Source organism: Lygodium microphyllum, chromosome 28, assembly GCF_053477565.2.
Source record: "Lygodium microphyllum isolate KBCC chromosome 28, Lygodium_microphyllum_v1.1.10, whole genome shotgun sequence".
Lineage (NCBI taxonomy): Eukaryota > Viridiplantae > Streptophyta > Polypodiopsida > Schizaeales > Lygodiaceae > Lygodium > Lygodium microphyllum.
In genome coordinates, this window is record NC_141162.1 from 79357609 (window position 1) to 79380392 (window position 22784).

The 22784-nt window shown below is 44.5% G+C and overlaps 1 protein-coding gene across 2 annotated transcripts in view; it reads right to left on the minus strand.

Moving 5' to 3' along the window:
• The window catches only part of LOC148011646 (DNAJ heat shock N-terminal domain-containing protein), a 49488-nt gene that overhangs the window by 23125 nt on the left and 3579 nt on the right, over window positions 1-22784 (minus strand). For both annotated transcript variants that reach the window (XM_087669925.1, XM_087669924.1), the window contains exons 2-6: window positions 11685-11813; window positions 11348-11477; window positions 11123-11243; window positions 10373-10454; window positions 4242-4295 (exon numbers count right to left, since the gene is read on the minus strand). In XM_087669925.1, the coding sequence (XP_087526051.1) occupies window positions 4242-4295; window positions 10373-10454; window positions 11123-11243; window positions 11348-11477; window positions 11685-11813 (516 nt within the window). The remainder of the gene's footprint in view (window positions 1-4241; window positions 4296-10372; window positions 10455-11122; window positions 11244-11347; window positions 11478-11684; window positions 11814-22784) is intronic.

Genomic DNA, 22784 nt, shown 5'->3' on the forward strand with positions numbered 1-22784 from the left:
CGGTGAAAGCATAAACATGTGCTGAAATAAACTGCTGAAACACAAAACAAAAAGAAAAGAAAAGAACACGATACAGATGAGAACTCAGATGTATGCACGGGAAATGGAATCCATATATCTGAACACGAGACAGTCGCATACAACAATGAGTCACTGGCTGTGTGGGCACTGGCACTGGCACTCGCTCCTCTCTCCACAGAGTCTGCAGATGGTGAAGAAGATACTGACTGAGGAGGAGCCACTGAGTATATATAGGCTGAAAAGTGAGGAGCAATAATGCTGGTCGGACAGCATTAATGCTGGCCGACTGGTGCATAAAAATGCTCCACCGGCATAAAATGCCACACCAGAAAAATACCTAAAATACCGAATAAAAATGCCCAACCCAGATCAAGCTCAGACTCACACATGAGCTGACAAATACTCTGCTAACAATTAGCCCTACACTGAAATACAAAACCTTGCAAAAGATATAAAAAATCTACAAGCATAGAGGTGAGTAGTGAGATGGTCCAGAAAACAAAACTGAAAATAAAATAAAGCAAAGCTAGCGCAATGCAATAAGTATGTAAGTATGCAGCAAAAGTCTAGAAAGGGAAAGGCTAACTGTGTGGCCAGCATTGTGTACGGCGAGGTGGGGAATTGGTCATAGAAAGTGCAATGGATGTTCTAGGCATGGATGCGTAAAGTGCAATAGATGAGCCACTAGCAAACCAATCAGCTAATCCTTTAGTAGTAGTAAAGGAGATAGACTGTTGAGGTTGTTCACGTATCACATATCTAGTAGTTGTTGGGATAGATGAAGCAAATGGTGCAATAATGGGAGGCGTAGCCCCACTAGGCTGGCCAACTAGAGTGGAGATACTTGCAACAATTTGTAGTGATTTTCTAGGAGGAAGACCTTGGGCCTTGGTATAATACTCCTCATCCACATGGCCCAACCTCTAATAGTGTGTGCAAAACTTAATTTTCTTAGGAATTTGCTACCAAAGGGATCATGTTTCTTTGGTTCCCTTGGAGGAAGAGGTGTCACCCTTGTTTTGGCTTGCCTTCGCATCTTCCGAGTTCTTCCCATTGTTGGCTTTCCCTACCAAAGAAGAGGCAGCCAATCCTCACCCCTCTAAATGGATGTGTGTGGAGGATTTCTTGTGGACTTGATCATGCGGCCTCACATAACGCATGCTATAGGACTGATCCTTGGTGGCTGCAAATCACATCAATAGCCTCTCCTTGCTCTCTAACAGTCTTCTCTCTCACAATGACTGGAATAGACTTCCATCACCCCCTAAAAACGTTTTTCCCACTTGCATGGGCAAGTTTTGCCAAGTGGCAACCTTCTAATTTCATTTTTTAGCATTATCTAGATTTTTAAATTAATTTTCAGAATATTAATTTTGAAAAAAAATCATTATTATTCTAGTGCTCAAAAAATTAATTTCAGCCCTAACCAATAATTAAATTGGCTAGGCCAATTTGTCTTCCAAGTATTCACGAGCAGTTATTATCCCTTAGACTAACATTAGTTAATTAATTAATGTCTAGTCTCTGATGTCACCACTAACGTTAGTGGCCAATAAATTGGTCTAGGCCAAAATCTGACACCAAGTACCACCTACAGACATAATTTATTATAACTTTTGCCTTTGACATCCACTACATCCTTGAAGTCCTTGGCTTGTTACCATGAAATAACTGCCAAGTGCATTTTTAAAGCATCTCAAAATTTCACATCCCTGTGACACTACGCTTGTGAGTAGTTTGGAGGAGTGGGGATCCTACTCAGATGTTGTCCAAGGATAAGCAAAGAAAGAATCCTTGAAACATCCTCACAACCACGTATTGGGCCTTTGTCTATGACCCAAGCTAAACAAAAAAGCCTTTTCATTCTTCAAAGGAAGGAAAGCAATTCTCTCGTTTTGCAACATAGTGAAGAGAGGTTTGGGCAACTTATTTTGAACGTTGATGGTGATTTTAAAAGCATGGAAAGATTCTATAAGTTTTACATCACATAACCATCAACTTTGAAGGTCTTACTAGCTATTCAAACTGAGCCATCAAATCAATGAGCTTCTGCACTCAGTATAAAAGGCTAGGTCCTTCATGCTCAAAGTTACCAAGCCTTCCAGCATATCTACCTTCGAATCTTTCCAAACAAACTGAGTGCCTTGTATATAATTGCTGAAGAAAATACCTTCTCCAAAATGAGTGGAATGAGGGCAACCGGGGCCACCTAACCAGCAACCATCTGCTTGTGCATCCCTTCATCATCACCCTCTGCCTAGATATGTGTACATTGTCCCTGATACATAGCTACCAGAAACAGGCAATAGGGAATGGGAAACATCACAGAAATCAGGCGGCTGCATTCTTGGTAAAGTCAGGGAAAGGATTGTTAAAATAAGAGAAAATTAAGGAGTTCTCAGTATTTTAGAATGAGCGCTCAATATGATACAAGGACACTTTAAAAGGATTATTTTATACCATATCATACTAACAAAGAAAAAATGAACAATACTATATGTCTGGTCAAGAGACAGGGTGAGTGTGAGAGAGAGAGTGTGAAGTAGGCTGCGGCAAACAGTGAGAAAGAAGGGTGAAAGGTAACAAGACAACAAATTTTCAAAACATGAAAATCAAACAAACAGATCCAAAAATGTCAAAAAAAATTATGTTTGTCTTTCTTGTTCCCTAACTCCTATTTCCTACAAGGAAGCAGGACAAGAACATTCCTAACAAAGAGCACCAGTCGCAAATGGAAACAAGAACATTACACCAATTAGGAACATGTTCCATGTTCCAGTTGCTTCAGAACAGTGTTCCCCCATTCCTAGCTACCATTCTACCCATTCCATGTCTATGCTCTAATCATCTTGTATTATTTCCACATCACAAGTATCCATAGCCTAGATCAGATATGTGTGTAGCAATAAGAGGACATGCATCCTAGTGGCCAAGTCAGATTGAGAGTTTAGAATAAAGGTAGGTGCCACTAGTCTGAAGGCAGCCAGTGTGGCCACTCACTTATGAAAGGAGGTCCAAGCCTCATTATTGAGAGAGACCCCAACATCAAGTGGGAGCGTTCACAAACTTCTTGTTTCAATTTTTGTTCTCAAGCTTCCAAGACTCCCTCACATGTCCCAGTTCATGACATGTGGCTGAACCCATCCTATGCAACTGCATTTTCCATATTAATGCTGGAGTGTAGTTTACCCTATAAAAAGAGTTATCTAGCTATCATTTTACAACAAATTTATTCACTGTTATCTCCTGTACAACAGCTGAAGAGAGTAAAAATATCGTCACAATCATCTTTCTCGTTATTTTCTATCACTTCATTATCAAAATCCTAGACTCTCTATGAGAGGTGTAGTGGAAGAGGATACACCCGAGCAAGAAGAGCAACACTAAAGGCAAGAATGAAAAAGATGAGAACTCAGCAGAATCATGAAAGGAAGCTGATACAAGGCTCGGCCCTGCACATGTTACAAGGTATAGCTGCAGTGAGGGCACTGGGAGAGAGAAGGTGGCAAACAGAAGTCAACAACCGAAGTGATGTTGATCAACTGACAGGTGAGGCTTATAAATAGGCAAGACTGTCCTAAAATCCTCTAGGACAATGTTCCGCGCCAAGCAGATGGATGGGCCTAACATACAACAAATGACCAAAAGTGACCGAAATGATTGGACTCAAATACAGCTCCTAATGTCTCTCACTGACTCAAAGTAGGGCTCACAATTAGGAGATGACCATGCACACTAATACTCTCTCTTGGATCCCAGTTACCCATCAGCTTCCTCTTCTAAAGCTACAAGCTGCTTCAAGCCCCAAACATCAAAGTGTTCCAATGATACACTTTGAATGCTTACAATCCCCAAGTGTTCAATGACCACTCAACTGTGGCCATCAGGAAATAAAGAAGATGATATTGTCATGCAGACAATCTTTCAATGCTCTTTAAATTTCAAAGCAAAGTACAAGGAAACATTTAAACGTAATCAGGTTCCTTGGAGTGAAATCATAATATTGTGGGAAAAAACTGAACATATGAAAAACAGAGACTAAGTTGCATCTAAGAAGAACATGTAAAATTTCTCATAAAATCTTGCATTACTCCACTCTCTCTCCAAAATCCAAGCAATGCCAAAAACATTTGCTGGAAAAAAGTTTGACTTCAAATCAAAGAGTATCCAGAAGCATCTGAACTTTCAAAATCTAGAGATTGAGATCACTTTTACTGCACCATAGTGAAGACATCTGATGCTGATGACCCCATACCAGAAAGCATTACTCCAACCTAAGAGGAAAAAAATCAAAGAAGACATGGTTAAAATGAGGGGAAACATGATTGACTGCCATGCCTATTGTAACTATGAAACGTCATTTACAAATAATATTTTACATAACAAATATTGAGCTGCATATGATCAAGCAAATGTCACTTATCAGTCAAATAGCTTACTGCAAACACACGCACGCACGCGCACACACACACAAGTATTATTATTCTTTTCCAAAGAAATATTGAAACATTAAAGCTGTGTATTGACTGCTATGCCTCGTGTAACTTTGAAATGCCAATTTACAAGTAATATGGAACATAACGAATGTAGGGCTGCATATGACCAAGCAAGTCTCATTTAGCAGCTAAATAACTTGCTGCAGAAAAAACACACACACAAAATTAAAAACTTTTTTCCAAAGAAATGTGGAAAACTTAAAGCCATGTAAATCCAATTGTTTGTGGTGCTTTCAGAGGGCAATAGAGCTGGAGTTCACTTTGAGAAATCCCATAGCATGAAATCTCATGTATTATTGTTTTGTTGTACTGATTACAGATTACCTTCATGATACAGTTCTCTTTATTCAAAGACTTAGTGAAATATATCAAGGATAGCTGCCAGCTGTGCACAAGTTCATGTAAGAAGACTGAATAAGGAAGAATAGTATGGACCACGGTGAAAATGCCCTGCAAAGGTCTCCAATCTCCACCAACGTGTGTGGCCAACATTCCTGATCGCCTTCATGAAGGAGAAGCTTCCAAGTCTGTCTGCCTAGCATAGGAAGAGAAGTGAGGACTATAGTGAAAATCCACTGCAGATTAGGTCTTCCTTTTCCACCAAGGTGTGTGGCCAATATTCCTAACAGCCCTCACAAAGAAGAAGCTTCCAAGCTGTTTGCCTAGCATAAGGCCCTTAACCAGCAATTTGCCTTACAAAATACTCTGACTCAATGATCTCCAATCCACCATTATTGAAGATTAGTTTGCCAGGCCACCTTTGCTTGAGAATCCCTTGATCCATCTGCAAAGGGAACTAAGAGCCAGGTTGTGCAACTGAGATGCACATGCCACCAAGAAGCGCCAGCATAAAGTAATATATCATGCCATTCCTAGCAAGATCTAGTTGGCCACTAAAGCCCTACCCATTGGTGAGAGGCAAGCCATGCCCCAATATGTCAGCTTCTGCTTGATGGAGTCAATCAGTGATACATAGAGCTAACTCAGCCTAAGCGGCTGTGATATCAAGTTCTAATTGGAAATAAAGATATCTAACTGCTTGCATTCTGCTAACCCCTTTAAACCCAAGCTGGACTCCCCAATTTGTACTAGAATCTGGATCTATGAGAAAATCGACTCTTCTACCAATTGTTTTTTGCCCCTAACATAGTGCAAAACATCTCCAAGCCTAACTATACCTCTCCAGCGTCATAATGTTCTCACTGGCAGCCCAAGATCCCTTACCCTAATGGCTCCATATAAAGTAGGACATTGCCTCTGCATAACATTGGGAACATATGCCCTAGTCCAAAACTGACACGAGACACCCACTAGTACCTCACCAATATAACTTATTACCCTTTGGCACCCACTATAAATTTAGGGTCCTTGGCCCATTATTGTGACTTATTTGACTTGCACATCACATGTGCACATTTTATTAATGCCTAATCCAAATGCTAAGCAAAGAATTAAAAATACACATCCATGTGACATGTCACTTAAGATTAGGAAGGTAGAAATAGAGCCTAGTATACCATGTAGTACTGAAGGAGGAGACACCGGAACCTTTGTCCCTTGCACAACTATAGGTTGAGGTACTTGGTAATAGATCGATGGTCCAGTAGGTAAGGTCATGTGAGCAAACTATGACCATCTGGGAAACACTGTGGGTTGATATGCTTGGGTAGGTAACCCTTGCTATTAGAACCCCAAAGGTGCTTGGTTTGGGGCAATATACCCCCACCACCAATGCATCTCCACCACTTGGTTGCATATAGGCTTAGGATCTTAAAGGATGAGTGTTTGAAGATTGTGTTCCTTGGTGTAGTGAAGTGTGCCAAAGAGAGGACTTTCAATGTAAAATGTTCATGGAATTTGAACTTGAGTGTAACATGAAGGCGGAATGGGTGAAACATGTGAGTTCAATGATGCACCAAAAGAAGCAACACCCTATGCGTCAGGTAACGAAATAAAAGACTAGAGAACACAATTTGTTTAACTTTCACCAATTCTGCTAAGTTTGGATTGAAGAACAGTACATATTCCATGTCAGTGAATCTTCCTTGGGCTGAGAGTTCTAGATCCTTGTCTATGGCATACCTAGGTTTTTGTGCACCTTCCTCCAAGGTGTAGATGGGATCATCTGGATGGTATGCCGAAGTAGGAGTAGAAGTATACAGTGTACCAATTGGAGGTAGGCCCTTCCCTTGTTGAAGTTTGTTGGCTCTCATCTTGATGACTTCAACATAATCTTCTATAGTAATTGCATATATCTTTTGGTAGGATGGTCTGGAATGTTAGGAGCATTTAGCACTTCGGGAGGTAATTCTCAATCTCTTTAAGCCTCCGCAGATATGGGTATCAGTACCGAATAAGTGAGTTATTTAGGAGACTAATTTGGTAACACTGGATGGGACATCTTCCCTTTTTCATTATTAATTATCTTCAATGTCAAGCTTTCAGATCAAGGCTTAGGTATCTGCAGAGTGTACCCAACTCTAATACCATGTATTCAACTCTAAACCATGTAAAGAAATGCTTGAACAGAGAATGAGAACTCAAAGTGTAGACAAGAACACAGAGAACACAGTTAGAACTCAAGGAGGAGAGAACTCATAATGAAGAGTAAATGAATGAATGAATCAAACAATGCTAGTAGGACACAAGTAATGATGGGCCTCAAAACCTGTCCAAATCAGGCTGATGGTAGAGGGAAGAAGCAGGGTGGCCTGCTGGCTGCAAAATGCAGTGTCCAGCTGGCCCAAAATGCAGCCTGGATGCAGAACACAAATCAGGTAGTGATGGCAACAGCTCCTTGAGATGATCTAATGGCTGGGCAGCAGCTGGCAGTTGAAAACAAAGCTGCTACAGGTCCAGACAGGCAGTCAGCAGCACCCGAACAGGCAAGCCTATTGGTGGAACACGTAAACGCAGGTGCAATGATGATCAACAGCCCTGGAAGATGCCAACAGTTGGGTGACAGCTGTAGACAGGTTGCCTCAGCAGTAGGATGTCTGAAATCAGTGATAGCAGCATTCCGAGGTCTCCATGCACTGATGTATCTGCCAGAAGGGATGTAGACAATAGTGGGACAAAGGAGGGAAAGTGGGCGCCAGATGATTGAGGGTGTTGGAATGATTCACTTCAGCATTTTGTGCTTTTGGAGCTGGCTTAATGAGACTTAATTGTGGCTCATCAACACACAGGAGGTGTTTACAAAGACCGCCAGGCCATATTTGTTTAGGATGTTACCTCAGAAGCAATACTTTGGGCAGGTCTTCAGGACCATGGGCTTTATCAGCTCCATTCCCCTTCTACTTTGCAAGGTCCTTCTTGGCGTCTCCCCACTGCCACACCCATCAGGTTTCCATCCATTCCACAGGTTCCTACCCATCCCCCACCATCTCCTCAAGTGGTTCCCTTGGACCTCTTTTCACTTTTAGAGGGGGATACCAACATTGGTGATGCAGCTCTAGGTTTCTTGGTCCCTCTAACACTTTTTAGAGGGGGATTCCCAGGATTGTGAACAGATATTTCACACGTGCACACTATGGCAATGCTTTTATCTAATGGTTTATCTAATGTAGCAGCTTCTTTCCCTCTTCTTCAAGCCACACTTCCTTGCTGGTAGCATGCCTGTCCCATGCTTTTTTAGATCCCTAATGTCTTCACTGGCAAAAGTGCTTTACAGCACCTTGGATAGCTCCTCGCTTTCTTCTTCTAGTTGGATGGAGGACATGGTTCATCCATTCCCCACAGGATACCTTTGATATTACTCACTCCTGTTGGCTTGTTTTAGCAGCTAGCCACCCCTAGCAGTGGGTTTTCATCTAGAGATGGGATACCATCAGATTTTCTATCTCCCTCTCCTTTAGCTGCACCCAAGTTTTTGAGAAGGGGTGTTAGCAAGCATGTTATACATTGTCTTCCTTTATGTATATCTCTTGCTTGTGAGCCTCTAATGAAGTTAGATGAACACTTTGATAGCTCTACCATTGTCTCAATCTAATATTGATCATCATTTTCATTGTGGGTCTTCTTCATTTCAAGCACATTAGGTGAAGATTAGAGTTCGTTTACCATTTATCCACTTGAGTTTGTTCAGATTGCACACTTATGATCAGTGGAGCTCACTTTTGGCCATGTGACAGCTCAACAGCTAACTTCAGCCATCACCATCCTTTTGGTGTTAGGTCAGCCTATCATGTATCCTATGCCTATTTATAGGCAGTCCATTGTCTGTGCCTCCATCATTCCAATCAGATCATCATTCCACAACATACAGGGGCTGATAGTGTGAAGCCTTTGTATTAGTGTTCCAATGTCAGTTTCTCAACAAGATGGAATGACACAAAAGAGATCCACCCATGGCTTGAGCAAGCAGCAAAAAAACACAAAGATCCAATGGGCAAAAAATGGGGTCATACTAACTGCAAATGGAGTGACATGAGAAAGGTCCATACTAGTAATGTATTCACATGGAGTCCATACTTTTGCATGATATGCTATGAGTACAAGGATTACAACAAATGTGCTAGCAGTAGAATGGATGAATGGCATTGAGTTGATGAGCCATAACTTAAACATGGGGTTTATGCAAATAGTGAGCCTTCAAACATTCAGCTAGTGCCCTTAGTAAGGGTACCATCTACCCTTTGTAATATTGTACGGCAATTGCTCAAGTAACTTGCTCAAAGACATTGCCAAATTATATGGGTTAAGACTGTCATTGAGCATGCAACTCAAATAATTGCATTTGTCTTTAAAACCCAGCTTATTGCAGATGTGTTCTCTAGGAAGTGACAAAAGATGCTACCAAAGTACACAAACACACAATCTGCATATAGATTCTTGATGTGGGTCACTTGAGGAGTGTGGTGGTTTATTATGAAAATCGATCATAAGTGACGAGTTTTTCTCCTATTTCATAGTTTTTACTCCTAAAGGAGTTCCGACAAACAAGAAACTAGATAGCACTACCATTTTTCATTATGTCAAATATAGTGATGTAATGTTAAGGCATGTGGAAGCCATTAAGCATGCATTGGAAAGTATATGGAGCCATGACAAGATAGGCTATAAAAGTTGGTACCTCATGAGGGCATATATAAGGAGATCTGCGATCTATGACAAGGTGAAAACTTCTATAGCTCCCACTTCGTAAAGGAAGTGGCCTTTGCAATCAACACTTTTTGCAAAGTGTGTACAAATTTACACTGACAAAAACAAGGTCATTGACCCTTTCCACAAAAATGTGGTTCCTTTTCTTTCACAAAATGTGAGAAAGGTCCAACGTAGTTGCTCTTTAAGTATTGGCTTCATGATTATCAATACCAGTGGGTACAATCTCCATCTAGACATCCTTTGCCCTTGGAGGCTTGCAGTTTCGCTCTTGAACCTCACTACCGAGCTTCTACTTACAGTTTTCAGTCTCTCAGCTTCAGTACCATTTGCAGTTTACCATTCTCTTTTTGTATAGTATGGCCTGTAGCCTTTAGGCTTTAGCCCTTATGTGACACTCTAGTTCTAGGTTTTTATCATTTTCTCAAAGTCTTGAAAGTTGTTAGCGTGCCTGTTTCTATGCATTGAGTACAATCTACCTTTGAATATTGATAGTACAAGCATACTCATATTCTTTAGAATTTAAGGTGTACTTTCTTGTAACCGTTTTTCAATGACATATGAAGTCTGAAAAAAAAAATATTCTCATCACATCATAGAAGGTGGCAGAGGAGGAGGAGAAGGGGATTCAATGTTCATCAATGACATCTACAAAATGTACCTTCATCCTCCACCAACAATGGCAGCTGCACTGCCATAATTCAATAAATGAAGAAGACAGACGAAAGGCTCCTAATGTTAAGGTCACTTACATTAACACGTTCAATTCTGCGCATTTCATCTTCCAGCAATGACAGCTGTGCTGCAGTAACCCAATGAATGCAATCTACAGGACTGCAGCAGTTATAAAAGTGAACCGTAAGTAACTTATTTGGAAGGTAAATCAATGAAGACAATCCACAGGGCAGCATTTAAAAGCAGGGTTTCTTTAGTAACTTGTTAAAGGTAGCCTAATGATTGCAATTCAAGGGACAGAATCAGTTAAATAGTTTGTTTAGTAATTTGTTTGGAATGTAATGTACTATTGCTGTTGGGTGGCCCGAGTCAGCCAGCTAGTTCAAGAATTTTACGGTTAGTATTCCAATGCAGAGATGCTAATGGTAGTAATAGAAGTGAGGCAGCCAAAACGCTACCATTATTTTGTGTGTATAAAAAGCTTCAGATTGTGGTAGTGGTGATGGTGACAGCAATGACAGTGATTAATGCTGGCACCACTGCTGGTGCTGGTGGTGGTAGTGGTTGTCGTAGATTTAGTGGTAACCAGTGCCAGTGGTAGTTAATGGTGGTCGTGGTTGTGGCGGTAGTGTGGTGGTTGGCTTCTAGTAGTAGCAGAGCTGGTAATAGCAAGGGTGATAGTAGTGGTGGTAGTGGTATTGATAGCAAAGGCCACAGCAATATAGCTGCCGACTATTTGATAAGTGCGGAAAAGAAGATGATAGAGCTTTGTATGCATGCTTGAGCAGATATAACACTTCCTTTTACAATAGCATTGAGAACCTGACCATGTTTCAATGGCCTGCTGAACTGCTGAGACCCTCCCACATTGAGAGACTACACGAGCCCTTCCAAAATCTTCCTCGATATCAAATGTCTTTGGAGCTGTGTTTGCACAATTTTTACAACCTGTAATGACATTGCCATTTAAAAAGGTTCCTATCAGAAACGTTGTCCCATTTAAGAGGCCACTCAGACTACTCCAGCTACAAAAGGAAAATCTCACAAATCACCTATGCAAGAAAACTCGTCTACAAATACATAATCTCGTGACTTGGAAATATCCAGGAAAGGATTTATAGATTTAAGAGAGTATCCATTGATTTCATCATAAACCATGCGTTGCACTGGGTCACTCAAGACCTGCATTACAAGCATCTGCATTAATGACAATGTGAAGCAACCAGAAGCCAATATGTTGCAGTAAACAGCATAAACAGGCTGATTACTCTTAACTTATCTTCTTTCATTATGTTTTTGTCACATGATAACACAAGAAAACATAAGTTAAGCCAGAAGAATTCAAATGTTTCAAATATAATCTAAAGAACCTTAAGCTATTAAACTTACCTCATAAACTTCATTGACAAACATACAGAAACTGGTAGTTTCTAAATGTTCTCCCGCCAGGTCTGGGTGGCAAGCTTTCATGCAAGAGTAGTATGCTTTTTTAATTTCCTCTGGGGTTGCTTCATGTGTCTGAAGTCAGTTAATCATAGAAATGAAATACAAAGTTAGAGCAAAAGATACCACATTTCACAAACTTAATGCATGGCTGGCTTAAGAAACAGAGTTCAAAGATAGCAGAAAAACATTTTCCAAATCACCCAAAATCAGCTAATAAAGAAGTAGAGCTGGATATGAAAAGAGTGCAGGGACCAATAGCAACAACAGGAACCGTTTGGGGACCCAGACATCACATTACTTTTCCCATATGGCAAATCAATCAGTTCACATCTGATTCCTGCACCCTCTTAAACAAGATTGTTTGGCTAGACATGGAATTGATTTTAAAGCAATACAAAAATTTGACCTGTATGATTTAGGACACCATTCACCTTGAATGTTCTGTCTAAGTCAATTGCTGCAGGACTTGTGATCCTTATTTTCTTCAATTTGGTAATGTGATGAAGCAAAATTCAAACCTTAAAATGATCAAGCAAACAACACAACTGATTCCATAAATCAGCTCCAATAATTCTGACAGAGAGTGCCACACAGGCACTTCCCAACTGGACAGCCATCAAGACATGACTAGTGTGAAGCAGGTAGCAAACGTAGTTTCGATGTTTTCAAACTGTGCTAACTCCACGTCCCAGTCCAAAGGATAATGAGAGCGCAACCGCAGGTCCAAAACCACAAGATTTTGCACAGTCTTCCATTGTCTCTGTTTCTGCCAAAGTCTAATGGTGAGTCATAGGGCAAGAGCTAGAGTTGACCCAGAAGTCTTATGATGGCACTACAAAGCTTCTAACCTTTCCTTCCAGTGCCCCCTCACCCCCTTCCCCCCCCACCCCCCCTCCCCCCAAAAAAAACCACAAAAGGGGAAAAAAAGAACACTGAGATTACTCTAATACCATGATGGAAAAGAAGAGAAACTGCTGTGAACAGCCAGAAAACTCAAAAGGAGAGGAATGGGAATAGAATTGCAAAAGCAAGGAAAACTGGAACTGAGTCTGAAAATGTCTACACAGAGTGTGAGGCAAAATTTATGCAGAGGCCTGCAGCAAATGGTCCAACATGCTCGTTCGTCAGTCAGCCAAGCCCCGAACAGGAGCCAAGGTGAATTGGATCCAAATACAATCAGAAGATTAATCACTCTCTTCCAGGTTGTATCAAAGCATTGCTCTGATCCAATCCATTGCAAAAAAATCATTAACTTCTCAAAGATTTTGCTTTCTAAACCAGTAATATAATTCACTAGCTTCATTTCACAACATAGAAATTTCATTTCAATGAGTTTTGTGTGAGTATGGTGCAGGGGGGAGCAACGCAGGGAGCAGGTGGGCAAGCGACGCCCCCTCGACAGAGCACTCCACAGCCCCCCCCTGCCCGTCCCACCCGACAGGACTGCAACCCCCCACATCCACCACCCACGCCACAGACGGCCTCGCCTGAGTTCCCACAGCCCCCACACCCACCCCCCTCTACATCCCATGCCCCCCCCCCCCCCACTGACCTTGGCCCACAGCCCCCCCTTTCCAAGGCCACCAATCCCCCCCATACACCTGCCATGCATCCCTGTCCATCCCACCATCCCTCGATCCTCTTCCCCCCTACCACCTCCCCTACGGAGCACCCCCTGATCCGCACCCGATTCATTCCTGCCCCCCATCCTCCCACAAGAGGTGATGAGCCCCACACACCTACTTCCTCCTCGCACCAGCAGTCCTCCCCCTCCCATATAGCCACCAGCTCATCCGCCCTTGCCGCCCGTCACACCTTCCTGAGACAGGCACAGTTGTTGCCCCAGGAGTTCTTCCACAGTGGCCCATGGTCCTACCTGAGAGTTGCTGAGTGCGGAGAGTTCCCACTACCTCTAGAGGTGGGGGCCTTCGTGGTTCGTAAGTCAAGGAGGGGCAAGGTCCATCTACTAGCACCACCGGATGGACCGAACTGCGCCTTTTTTCTTCAGTCCTCTCACTCAAGGGAGTGGACGACTACACAGATAGAGGAGTTGAAGAGTCAGGTGGCGGATCACATCTCCCAGTGGATGGGAGATGAAGGATTAGCATTGTTTGCACAGCAATGGCCTGGGTGCATGATGGACATTAACTAGTGGGTTGGTGCCGAGGTCCCACACTTGAGCATTATCTTTCGAGCCCCTCCATAGTGGAGAGCTCCAAGGGACGTGATCAAGTGGCCCCTGGCACAGGAGGCCCATTTCTACCAATGTACCAAGTCATGACTCTCAGCATGGCTAATAGATGCATTGATAGTACCACCTAGAGCATCTATCATCCCTATGGTCCGACCGAGGGCCACCATGGGGGACTGGAGTTCGCCGTCCAGACTGTGGCAAAGCGTACTTGCATGCCTCATAGTTTCTCCTCCTCATCAGCAGCCTCTACACTGAACAGATGCATGTTCGGTCAGTCACAGGTTTCCCCATGAGTTTACACCTAGCATCCTGGAATGTGAATAGCCTCCACTACAGTGGCGCATGTGGTTCCAGGAAGTTAATTATTCGGCAGGAGCTGCAACCTACCCTGGCCAGACGGATCAACATCTTGCTTCTACAAGAGCATAAGCTCACCCCCACCCAGGCCCAACGGGTAGGAAAGGTGCTGCCGGGCATCTCGCACACTTATTGGGAGCACGCCATAGGTGCCCATGGCAGGAGTGGAGGCGTATGCACCTCTATTGGCCCAAGTCTCACCACCTGTGTACAAGACCACGGGGCGATAGTGGCAGGGAGTGTTCTATGGGTCAAATTGGATATTGGGGACTCGTGCCTTGGAGTCCTCAATGTCTATGCCCCTACGGAGGTTAGGGCACGGAGCAGGTTCTGGATGGAGATCGCAGATTGACTCCCAAAGGTGGACTTCTGGATTGTTGGAGGAGACTTCAACAATCTGGAGGCTCTAGAGGACCAACAGGGCAGAGGTAGTAACTACCAAGGCATGGCTAGGGAGGAGCAGGAGGCATGGGAGGTCTTTTTGTTGGCAGTTGGAGCACGCGATGCCTAGAGAGACCCTGCCTTCCACAGGAGGGAGAGGTCGTTGGACTTCTCTTGGGAATACAGGTGGCTGGGTGGAGTTCTACTGGAGCGGTTGGACAGGTTTTAAGTGGGAGAGTGTGGAGGCTCTCGTGGAGGCTAGATTGAGTAGTTGGCAGGCACCATGTTGTCCGATCACTGTCCGGTTCTCCTAACACAGGGGACCCCACCCTCCACGCACGAGAGGTGTGCGCACGAGCAGCCATTGCTGGCCTAGAGAACAGGCGCTCGGAGTTCTCTTTCCGAACCTCAGCAACCTTCTAGGTGCGGAAGGGGGACACGATGTGTAGGGAGTTCTTCCAAGTGCACCAGCCTCGCACCGCAGGAGAGCAGATACGCAGCCTCCGAGATCAATATGGGAGAACCCGTTCTAGCCCAAAGAGGTGATGGAGATTGCCACCGACTATTACACGCGCCTTTTCCAGCAGGAGACAGCTTTAGCTAGAGGACAGAGATGTAGACAGCAGATATGGGATCACATCCCGTCCCTCGTCACAGAGGAGATGGGATGCTCCCTCCTAGCCTCCTTCACAGAGAAGGAACTAGAGGAGGCTTTTCATACACAGGATGGGCAGAAATGCCCAGGGGAGGATGGCCTCTCTAAGGCCTTCTTCAATACCTACTGAAAAGTGGTGAAGGACCCCCTATTGATGGCCTTCCAGGAGATTTTCACTTCAGGACAGATGCCAGGGAGTCTCTCGACAGGCCTTATCAGTCTTCTCCCCAAAGGGGGAGACCGGTTGGAGCTTTTCCAATGGAGACCAATCACCTTATTGTCAGTGGCCTATAAGGCACTAGCAAAGATGATTGGTAGGCAATCACGCCCCGTGCTTCCAAATATCATCCATGACACTCAGACAGGCTTTATCCAGGATAGGAGTATCCTAGACAATGTATTTACCTTCTTTAAGGCGACAGAGTGGGCTCAGCACAGTGGGCAGAGTCTGGCCGTACTACTCTTGGATTTTGAGAAAGCTTATGACAGGGTGGACTCGGATTTCCTAGAGGGCACCATAGTGAGGTTGGGATTCCCCCAGGCTTGGATTAGTGGGGTCTCCGCCCTATACAGATCGGCCACCAGCAGGGTTCTCATAGGCGGAAGGCGAGGGGAGGAGTTTCGGCTGGAGAGATCAATTCGATAGGGTTGCCCCCTGGCCCCATACTTGTTTCTACTCTTCGCAAAGGCGATGTCTAACTTCCTTAGGTCACGTGTGAGCGGATTACGCGGCCTCCGACTTCCAGTAAGAGAGGAGACTAAGTTGTTAGACTCAGAGTACGCAAATGATACAGCCCTCTACATAGAGGATGATGAGTTGATGCTGGAGAGAGTGAGGCAGGCTCTTGACATATTCTGTTCTGCAGCGGGAGCAAAAATCAAGAGGAGAAAGCCAATCGGTTTCCTCACAGACCCGGACTTTAGCACAAAGTAGGGCGTCCACCTAGGATTTAGATGGGTGAGCAGAGGGCAGACCGTCCGGTACCTAGGGTTCCAGGTGGGACTTGACATCTCTCCTGCGCCAACAGTTTCTTCCTGTCCTTGATTCTATTCGGAGGAAACAGACCTACTGGAGCACAGTTCGCCTCTCACTAGCCGGACAAGCCCTGGTAGTTAACCAGGTCCTCCTAGCAACGGCCTGGTACATCGCCTCGTGTTGGTGCTTCTCTTCATCGTGTGTAGTGCAGCTTCGCCGCCTAGTGCGGAATTTCCTTTGGTCAAGGTCTGATGGTTTCAGGGATTCCAGGGCCAAGGTGGCATGGGCGACCATCATACGACATAGGCCACAGGGAGGGCTTGGGATCATAGACCCAGAGTATCAAAGTATGGCCTTCTTGGGCAAGCTAGTTGTCCGCGGTCTCACACCAGGTGGGCAGACCTGGAAGGTCTTATTGCAGGAGGCCCTTTAGGACTGTAGACCGAGGCTTGGCGGTGAGTGGAGGCCGTCCCTGAGATGGATCTTCACGTCAGCCCAGATTACCCCCTCCAGATCACCTTTCCTTCGCAGCTTACTCCGTGTGTGGTAGGGCCTCCGTAAGGCCCTAATCCAGAGCCCCCCAGGCTGCCAAGAGGAGATAGACCATCAACAGGTGATTTGGAACCCCCAGGTCAAAGATCAGGAAGGGGCACAGATAGGTGAGTGCCCCCACATCCAATGGGTTGGCTGGGAGGCTGGCTCGGCTCGTACCATCAGGACATGGCGGGAGGTGTACAGGATGGCGGACAAGGAGGTGTTGCAACGAGTATCAAGCTGCCAGAGAGGAGTGGAGTTGAGGAGAAGGGACATAGACGTAGCAATACCTTCGGAGTGGCTTGCTCCCTCGATACGAGAGCCGATAGAGCCCGAGGAGGTATGGGCAGCTAGGTTTTCACCAACAGGCATGCCCTTCAGGTGGCAGATAGAGTGGGTGGCGCCCCGCAGGGGACTTTCTTCACCATTCAGGAGGGGGGACGTCTGGCCCTTAACAAAGGGCAGCAGGATGAGGGGATTGCCACCCTTTCATGAAGGAGGATTCGGGTGGTAGGCCTTCAAGGGAAGACATGGCGACTGGACCTCTGTTTTTTCTGGAAGGAGCTCAGGAAGTGGCACCTTTGGATATAGGAGGGCAGACTGAGCTGGAGTGGGATCCAGGAGAGTGGCTATGGCCGGCCTCTGCAGTTGCCAAGAAGCCACCCAGGTTCCTAGAGTACACTGCTAGGATTGGCATACATGTACTAATGCACAAGGATATGGACTAGGCGTTGTCACGTAGCAAGCACTGGGCGGAGCACAGCATCACGGAGTCCTTCCGACGGACCTTCTGGTGCCGCCTATGGGATAGCTGGAGGCCGAGGAGAGTGTCGTATTTCTTATGGCTGGTGGCACATGAAGGCTTGGCAGTGGGAAGTTGGCTTGCCTAGATGCAGGAGGGAGGTTGTAAGCGCTGCACACAGCAGCCTCTAGAAACCCCAAAGCACTGCCTTTGGTCATGTGAGGAGGCGCAGCTCGTGTGGAGAGGAGCATGCCGCATCCTTCACCATATAGCACCCAGCCTTGGATGTATCTCATGGAGAGCTTTCTGTTGGTAGGCAGTAAGCCAAGGCCGTCACCTTCTGTATGAGGCCGGGATGCAGGACACGATATTAATTATCGATGCAAGGTCATGCGCAGTGGCCGGTTTGGAGGCTCTACCCATCCGCCAGGTACTGGAGCCCACAGCAGACCGCTCGGAGGTATGGGAGATCATAGGTATTGGATGGCATATCTAGAAGGCATGGTGTCAGGAGGCTTTTGGCGGAGAGAGACTTTCAACACATGCGACCTTAGCATAGCTCTAGACCTCCATCATCCACTCCCTCCGCGGCCGATGGGATTAGGTGCAGGGCAAGTCCAGGGCTCGTCAGGAGCTCCGAGGTCACTTCATGTGCACTTGGGGTGCCCAGGGTCTGTTCTTCGTGATGCAGGCAGGCAGCCCCAGTTGGCAATATACCCCCCCCCGCCCCCCATGGCTTCTTGCCCCCATCCCCCCTAGACCACCTTGAGAGGCTTGTATACATGATGTATTGATGGCTTTGCATCAACTCCAGCTAGTCTGTTGAGCATGAGCACTCTGTTGTAATCAGTTTTTTGAGTAATATAATCAGCCACATTTTACTTGCACAAAAAAAAAAAAATCTCCATCAGCCAGCTGGCTGCATCTACTGCTGCAGATCACCTACCAGCCTACATTTGACTCAGTTTTTCTCCCACCTAGTGCTGATGTCCTCTCTCAGTGCTGCATTTACTGTCCAGTCTGGTCATACAGCCTACCGCATCATTTCTACAACTTCATTTTGCTGCAACAGCTATCATCTGATTGTTCCAAACTGTTTCTCATTGTTCGGCTATCCATTTGAGGATGGGGTAATGCAAAGTGTCATGCTCAAGCAAAATGCTATGCAACGGTGCCACTTGGACAATGCCCTTGCTGGGGAATTGTTCACTTGCCCAAGTGTTCTTGTAAACATGCATTTGTGCATATTTATCCCTTTTCGGTCATAGAGTGTTTGACTCTAGATCCATCATATTCATGGCAACTCACATGGTAATCTCATAGGGCAATCTCTATGGCAGGATCCCCCATAGACCCTCCATATGTTTTTCTTTACTAGCACCCATGAGTAGACGAGATTGCTTTCTACTTTGTGATGAATTAGATCTAGCCATCCCTTTTATTTCCCCCTAGGGCAATATGTAATGGGATTAAAAAACAAACCCACCCCTAATTTTTTTTAAAAACAAGTTCAAAGTGATTCCATCGCCTTTGCAAGTCCTAATAAACAAGCACTCTTTGTCTAATGCCTTAGCATCTCCAAATGACCCTTTGGGCTTCCAAGGTAAAATAACCATTACCTCTATAGTCTTGGTAGGCCATTGGGCAACCAACAAGCACCGTTTCTCCGATGCCCCAGCTAATTTGGGGTGGGACACCTTGGGCTGATTATGGGACCTGGGCGCAACTATGCTTTGCAGTCCCAATTTTGGGCTTGAGAGGGGATGTTGAGCAAAAAAATGCATTATACGCTAATAAGCTCTTTATTACAACCCCATAACTTAATTATTACCAAAATTTTCTAGAAAGTGTATATGTCCCATAGGCCAAACCCTAATTTGGGAGGATCCACTCATCTATAAGTAGACAACCTATCTACTCAGACCTAATCTTGTTTCCAGATCTTCCTCCAGCTAGCACCTACTTCTCCACTGTTTTCTACACCCCTCCTTGGTAAATACCTCAATTTGTGGTGTGGCCAGCATCCATCAGCCCACAGCCCTCCATGCAGTTTTCAGCCATCGCCATCAGTGTGAAAACCTTCTATTGATTGCATTTGCTGGAGCCAAGCATCCCCAATTTGTGCTCGCAACTCATTTGTTGTCACCAACCTTCCAAGATCCCTTCTACAGCTGTGTTTACTGTTTCAGCAGTCATCTTCATCTTCCAAACAGTATTCAGCCTGCTGCCCACTCTTCCAGGCTGCTCTAGTCATGTTTCATCCTAATCTAGACTCTCTAGATGTGTGTTTACAAATACTCATAAAATTCAGAGGCCACCAGCTACCTTTTGTGATCCATACAAAGTATGACACAATCTCTATCTCATACTCTTTGCCACGGTCCTTCAAAGACATGGAAGTTTGAGGTGTTGTATTCACTTTGCATTGTGTGTTTACTGCATTGAGCATTGTATCTATTCATTCATCTTTTGTGTTCATTGTCTCTAAGTTACCCTAATCCTACCAAGTTCTTTTATCGTTCTGCACTTTGTTGTGCGATTCTGTTTTTATTCAGTGTTCGAGCATTTCTTTGTACAAGTTACGTCTAACATTCTTTTTGCCCACTGCCGATGACTTGGTGTCTGAGATTTGTAGTATCTTGTGCCTTGGTATAGGGATTCCATTTCTTGAGCATATCCTTATTGAGTTCTTTAGATCTTTGCAGTGTTCTTCTTTATTCTTTGTGTTTGTGTCATCTATTACAGCACGCACTTCTTACTTCCATCGCTACCCCCTATTCTAACACAACCTGGTTAAAGATGGAATTGACTCAGTTTCCCATAGTAACTAACCTTACAATGGTGGCAAAGCCTTAATAAGACTAGCGCAAACCATTGAGTGTCATAGATACCAACTAATTGTCAGGAACAACTTCATCAATGTTTAGCGACTACTCTCACTAAGATCTTGTCAAATAAGAAGCCATGTTACCTCCTCCGTCCATGTGAAGGTATTTGAGTAACTTATGAGGTAAGCAACACGTCCCATAATTCATAGATGATAAAGAGAAGCAAGCTGCTCACTTGCTTGTTTTGCTAACTTACATGACCTAACGTGAGGAATGACTCTCTTCACCAATAATGCAATACAACACGTGCCTAGGTATCATGACCATCCTAACAAATCTACCCTCGAATAGGAGGGGCTAAAGTAATAGAGAATGACTTAGAATCATGAAGACCATTGCATGACGTAGAGCTAGAAATGGCAGATGTAGGAGGAGTTGGAAATGCAACCTCCCCTCAATGCTAAATACAATTTTTCATAAGGTCTTGGTGACAAGGACATGCCTCAGCATATAAGCCCACATAGGATAATTAGTGCCATCAAGCTTGTTGTCAATCCCAAGCATGCCTCAGAAACCATTATTGTTGTTGGTCATTGCGATTGATCAATGAATATGAAGAGAGAATTACTCACCCCATAAGAGAGGGGTAGCCAACCATGAACACAATAGCTTCCTATCTGCCTGAATGCCACGTTTAGGGACAATGAATACATTTTTTAAATTTAGGAGAGAGAAAGCATGCAAAATTTAAATGCAGAAATTAATGTATTTTATCAAAAATGCAGGTGAACAAATGAAGTGCTGATGAAATGGCTGAAGCCTGTAACTATCCACAATTAAATGGAAACCACAGACACTTTATCTGAATGCCTTGTAAATTATCCCCAATCACACAATCTTTTCTTCAATTTTGGCCTGAATCAGCTCCGATAGACCCAAAGATGGCATTCTCAATGCACGATAGCCCATGCAAGAGGCAACAGGAGCACAAGCCTCAAATCTTTGCAGGTTGAGGGTGAGAAACGGCGAGGAAGATGATCCAGGGGCTAAGAAAAAAAAATTGAGCGACAGCCCCAACTTTTTATTGTGGGTAGATCAGGAAAATTGATGAAATTGATACTGAATCTGCACCAAATGTTACCTGATGTTGGAGGAATCACCATCAATGTCACTCGATGTCAAAGAAAGGACCAAACTGAAGGCCAGTTTCAGTGGATTTCTGCAAATTGATCAAAATTCCCAAATCAGGAGGTGAACATGGGTCAGCAGGACCCAGGTTGATGAAAAATCCCAATTTCTGAGATAGATTTCTGCAAAGAAGCTGCTGGTTGTGCAACTGACTGACTGGACAGTACCAAACTGCAGCAGGGCATTTCTAGAGAGGACCAAGGTGGCAGGCTGAGGCTGCACTATTAGTAACTAGAGGGCAGCCAGGCTACTACACCAAAGGTGGTGCTTTACAAGAGCAGGGGGTTGAAAATGCAATGTCAAGGCAGCAGCTGGGCAGGGTGGCAGTCATGCAGCAGCCACCTCAGAGGCAATGGCTCAAATGGCAGCCAACCAAGTGTGGAGCTCATTGGCAATGGCTGTGAGGGTGTGTGTTCGCAACGAGTGATGGATGGCTCTAATACACTATTGGTCCAATTGTGGAGCAATTGTGTGTGCATGCATGCAGGCATGTGTGTGTGTGTGTGAACTGAAGCACACTAATAATTACAATGATGAAGAAATGTAATCAACTGAATGAATCAAAGTACATTGAATAATCTCCACATTGTATGTGCTTTAATGCACAAAATGTCTTTACATAGAAACCCGTAGGACTAATTGTACTAAGTGCCCTAGCAAACCGGAGACATGATCGTGCTTGGTAACTATCCCAAGTGATAGTTAATTCTAGCTAGAAAACCTGAACCAGAGAACAAAGGGCATCAATAGCTAGCCCATGAGATGGCCAACACTTGCATTAGAGGAGACATTCCCAAGCCCAGAGGGGCTGATTTAAAAGAGGAATATTTAAAACTCTAAAATCCACTTTACAAAGCTCTGGGACAGCACGCATGTTGATGAAGGCTTAGGAGAAAGGGCTGAAGATAAGCACACATGCAGGTGTGATTCAAGCTCCCATTCTAGACATTTAGGTGGGGTGGCAGCCACGGTAGTGGACAAGGGTTTATCAAGAAGAAGGCTACATTTGAACTTGACATGAGACTTGAGCGAGCCAGCCAGTATGAGAGCCAAGACAGCCCCCTATGAACACCTAGAGAAAACCCTAAAGCACTTTAATGATCATTGAAATATATGTCTATTCTACAAGAATGGCACCAATAGTCTTGTGTACCTCTACACTTGAAAACTGATGAGCTTATATCCATT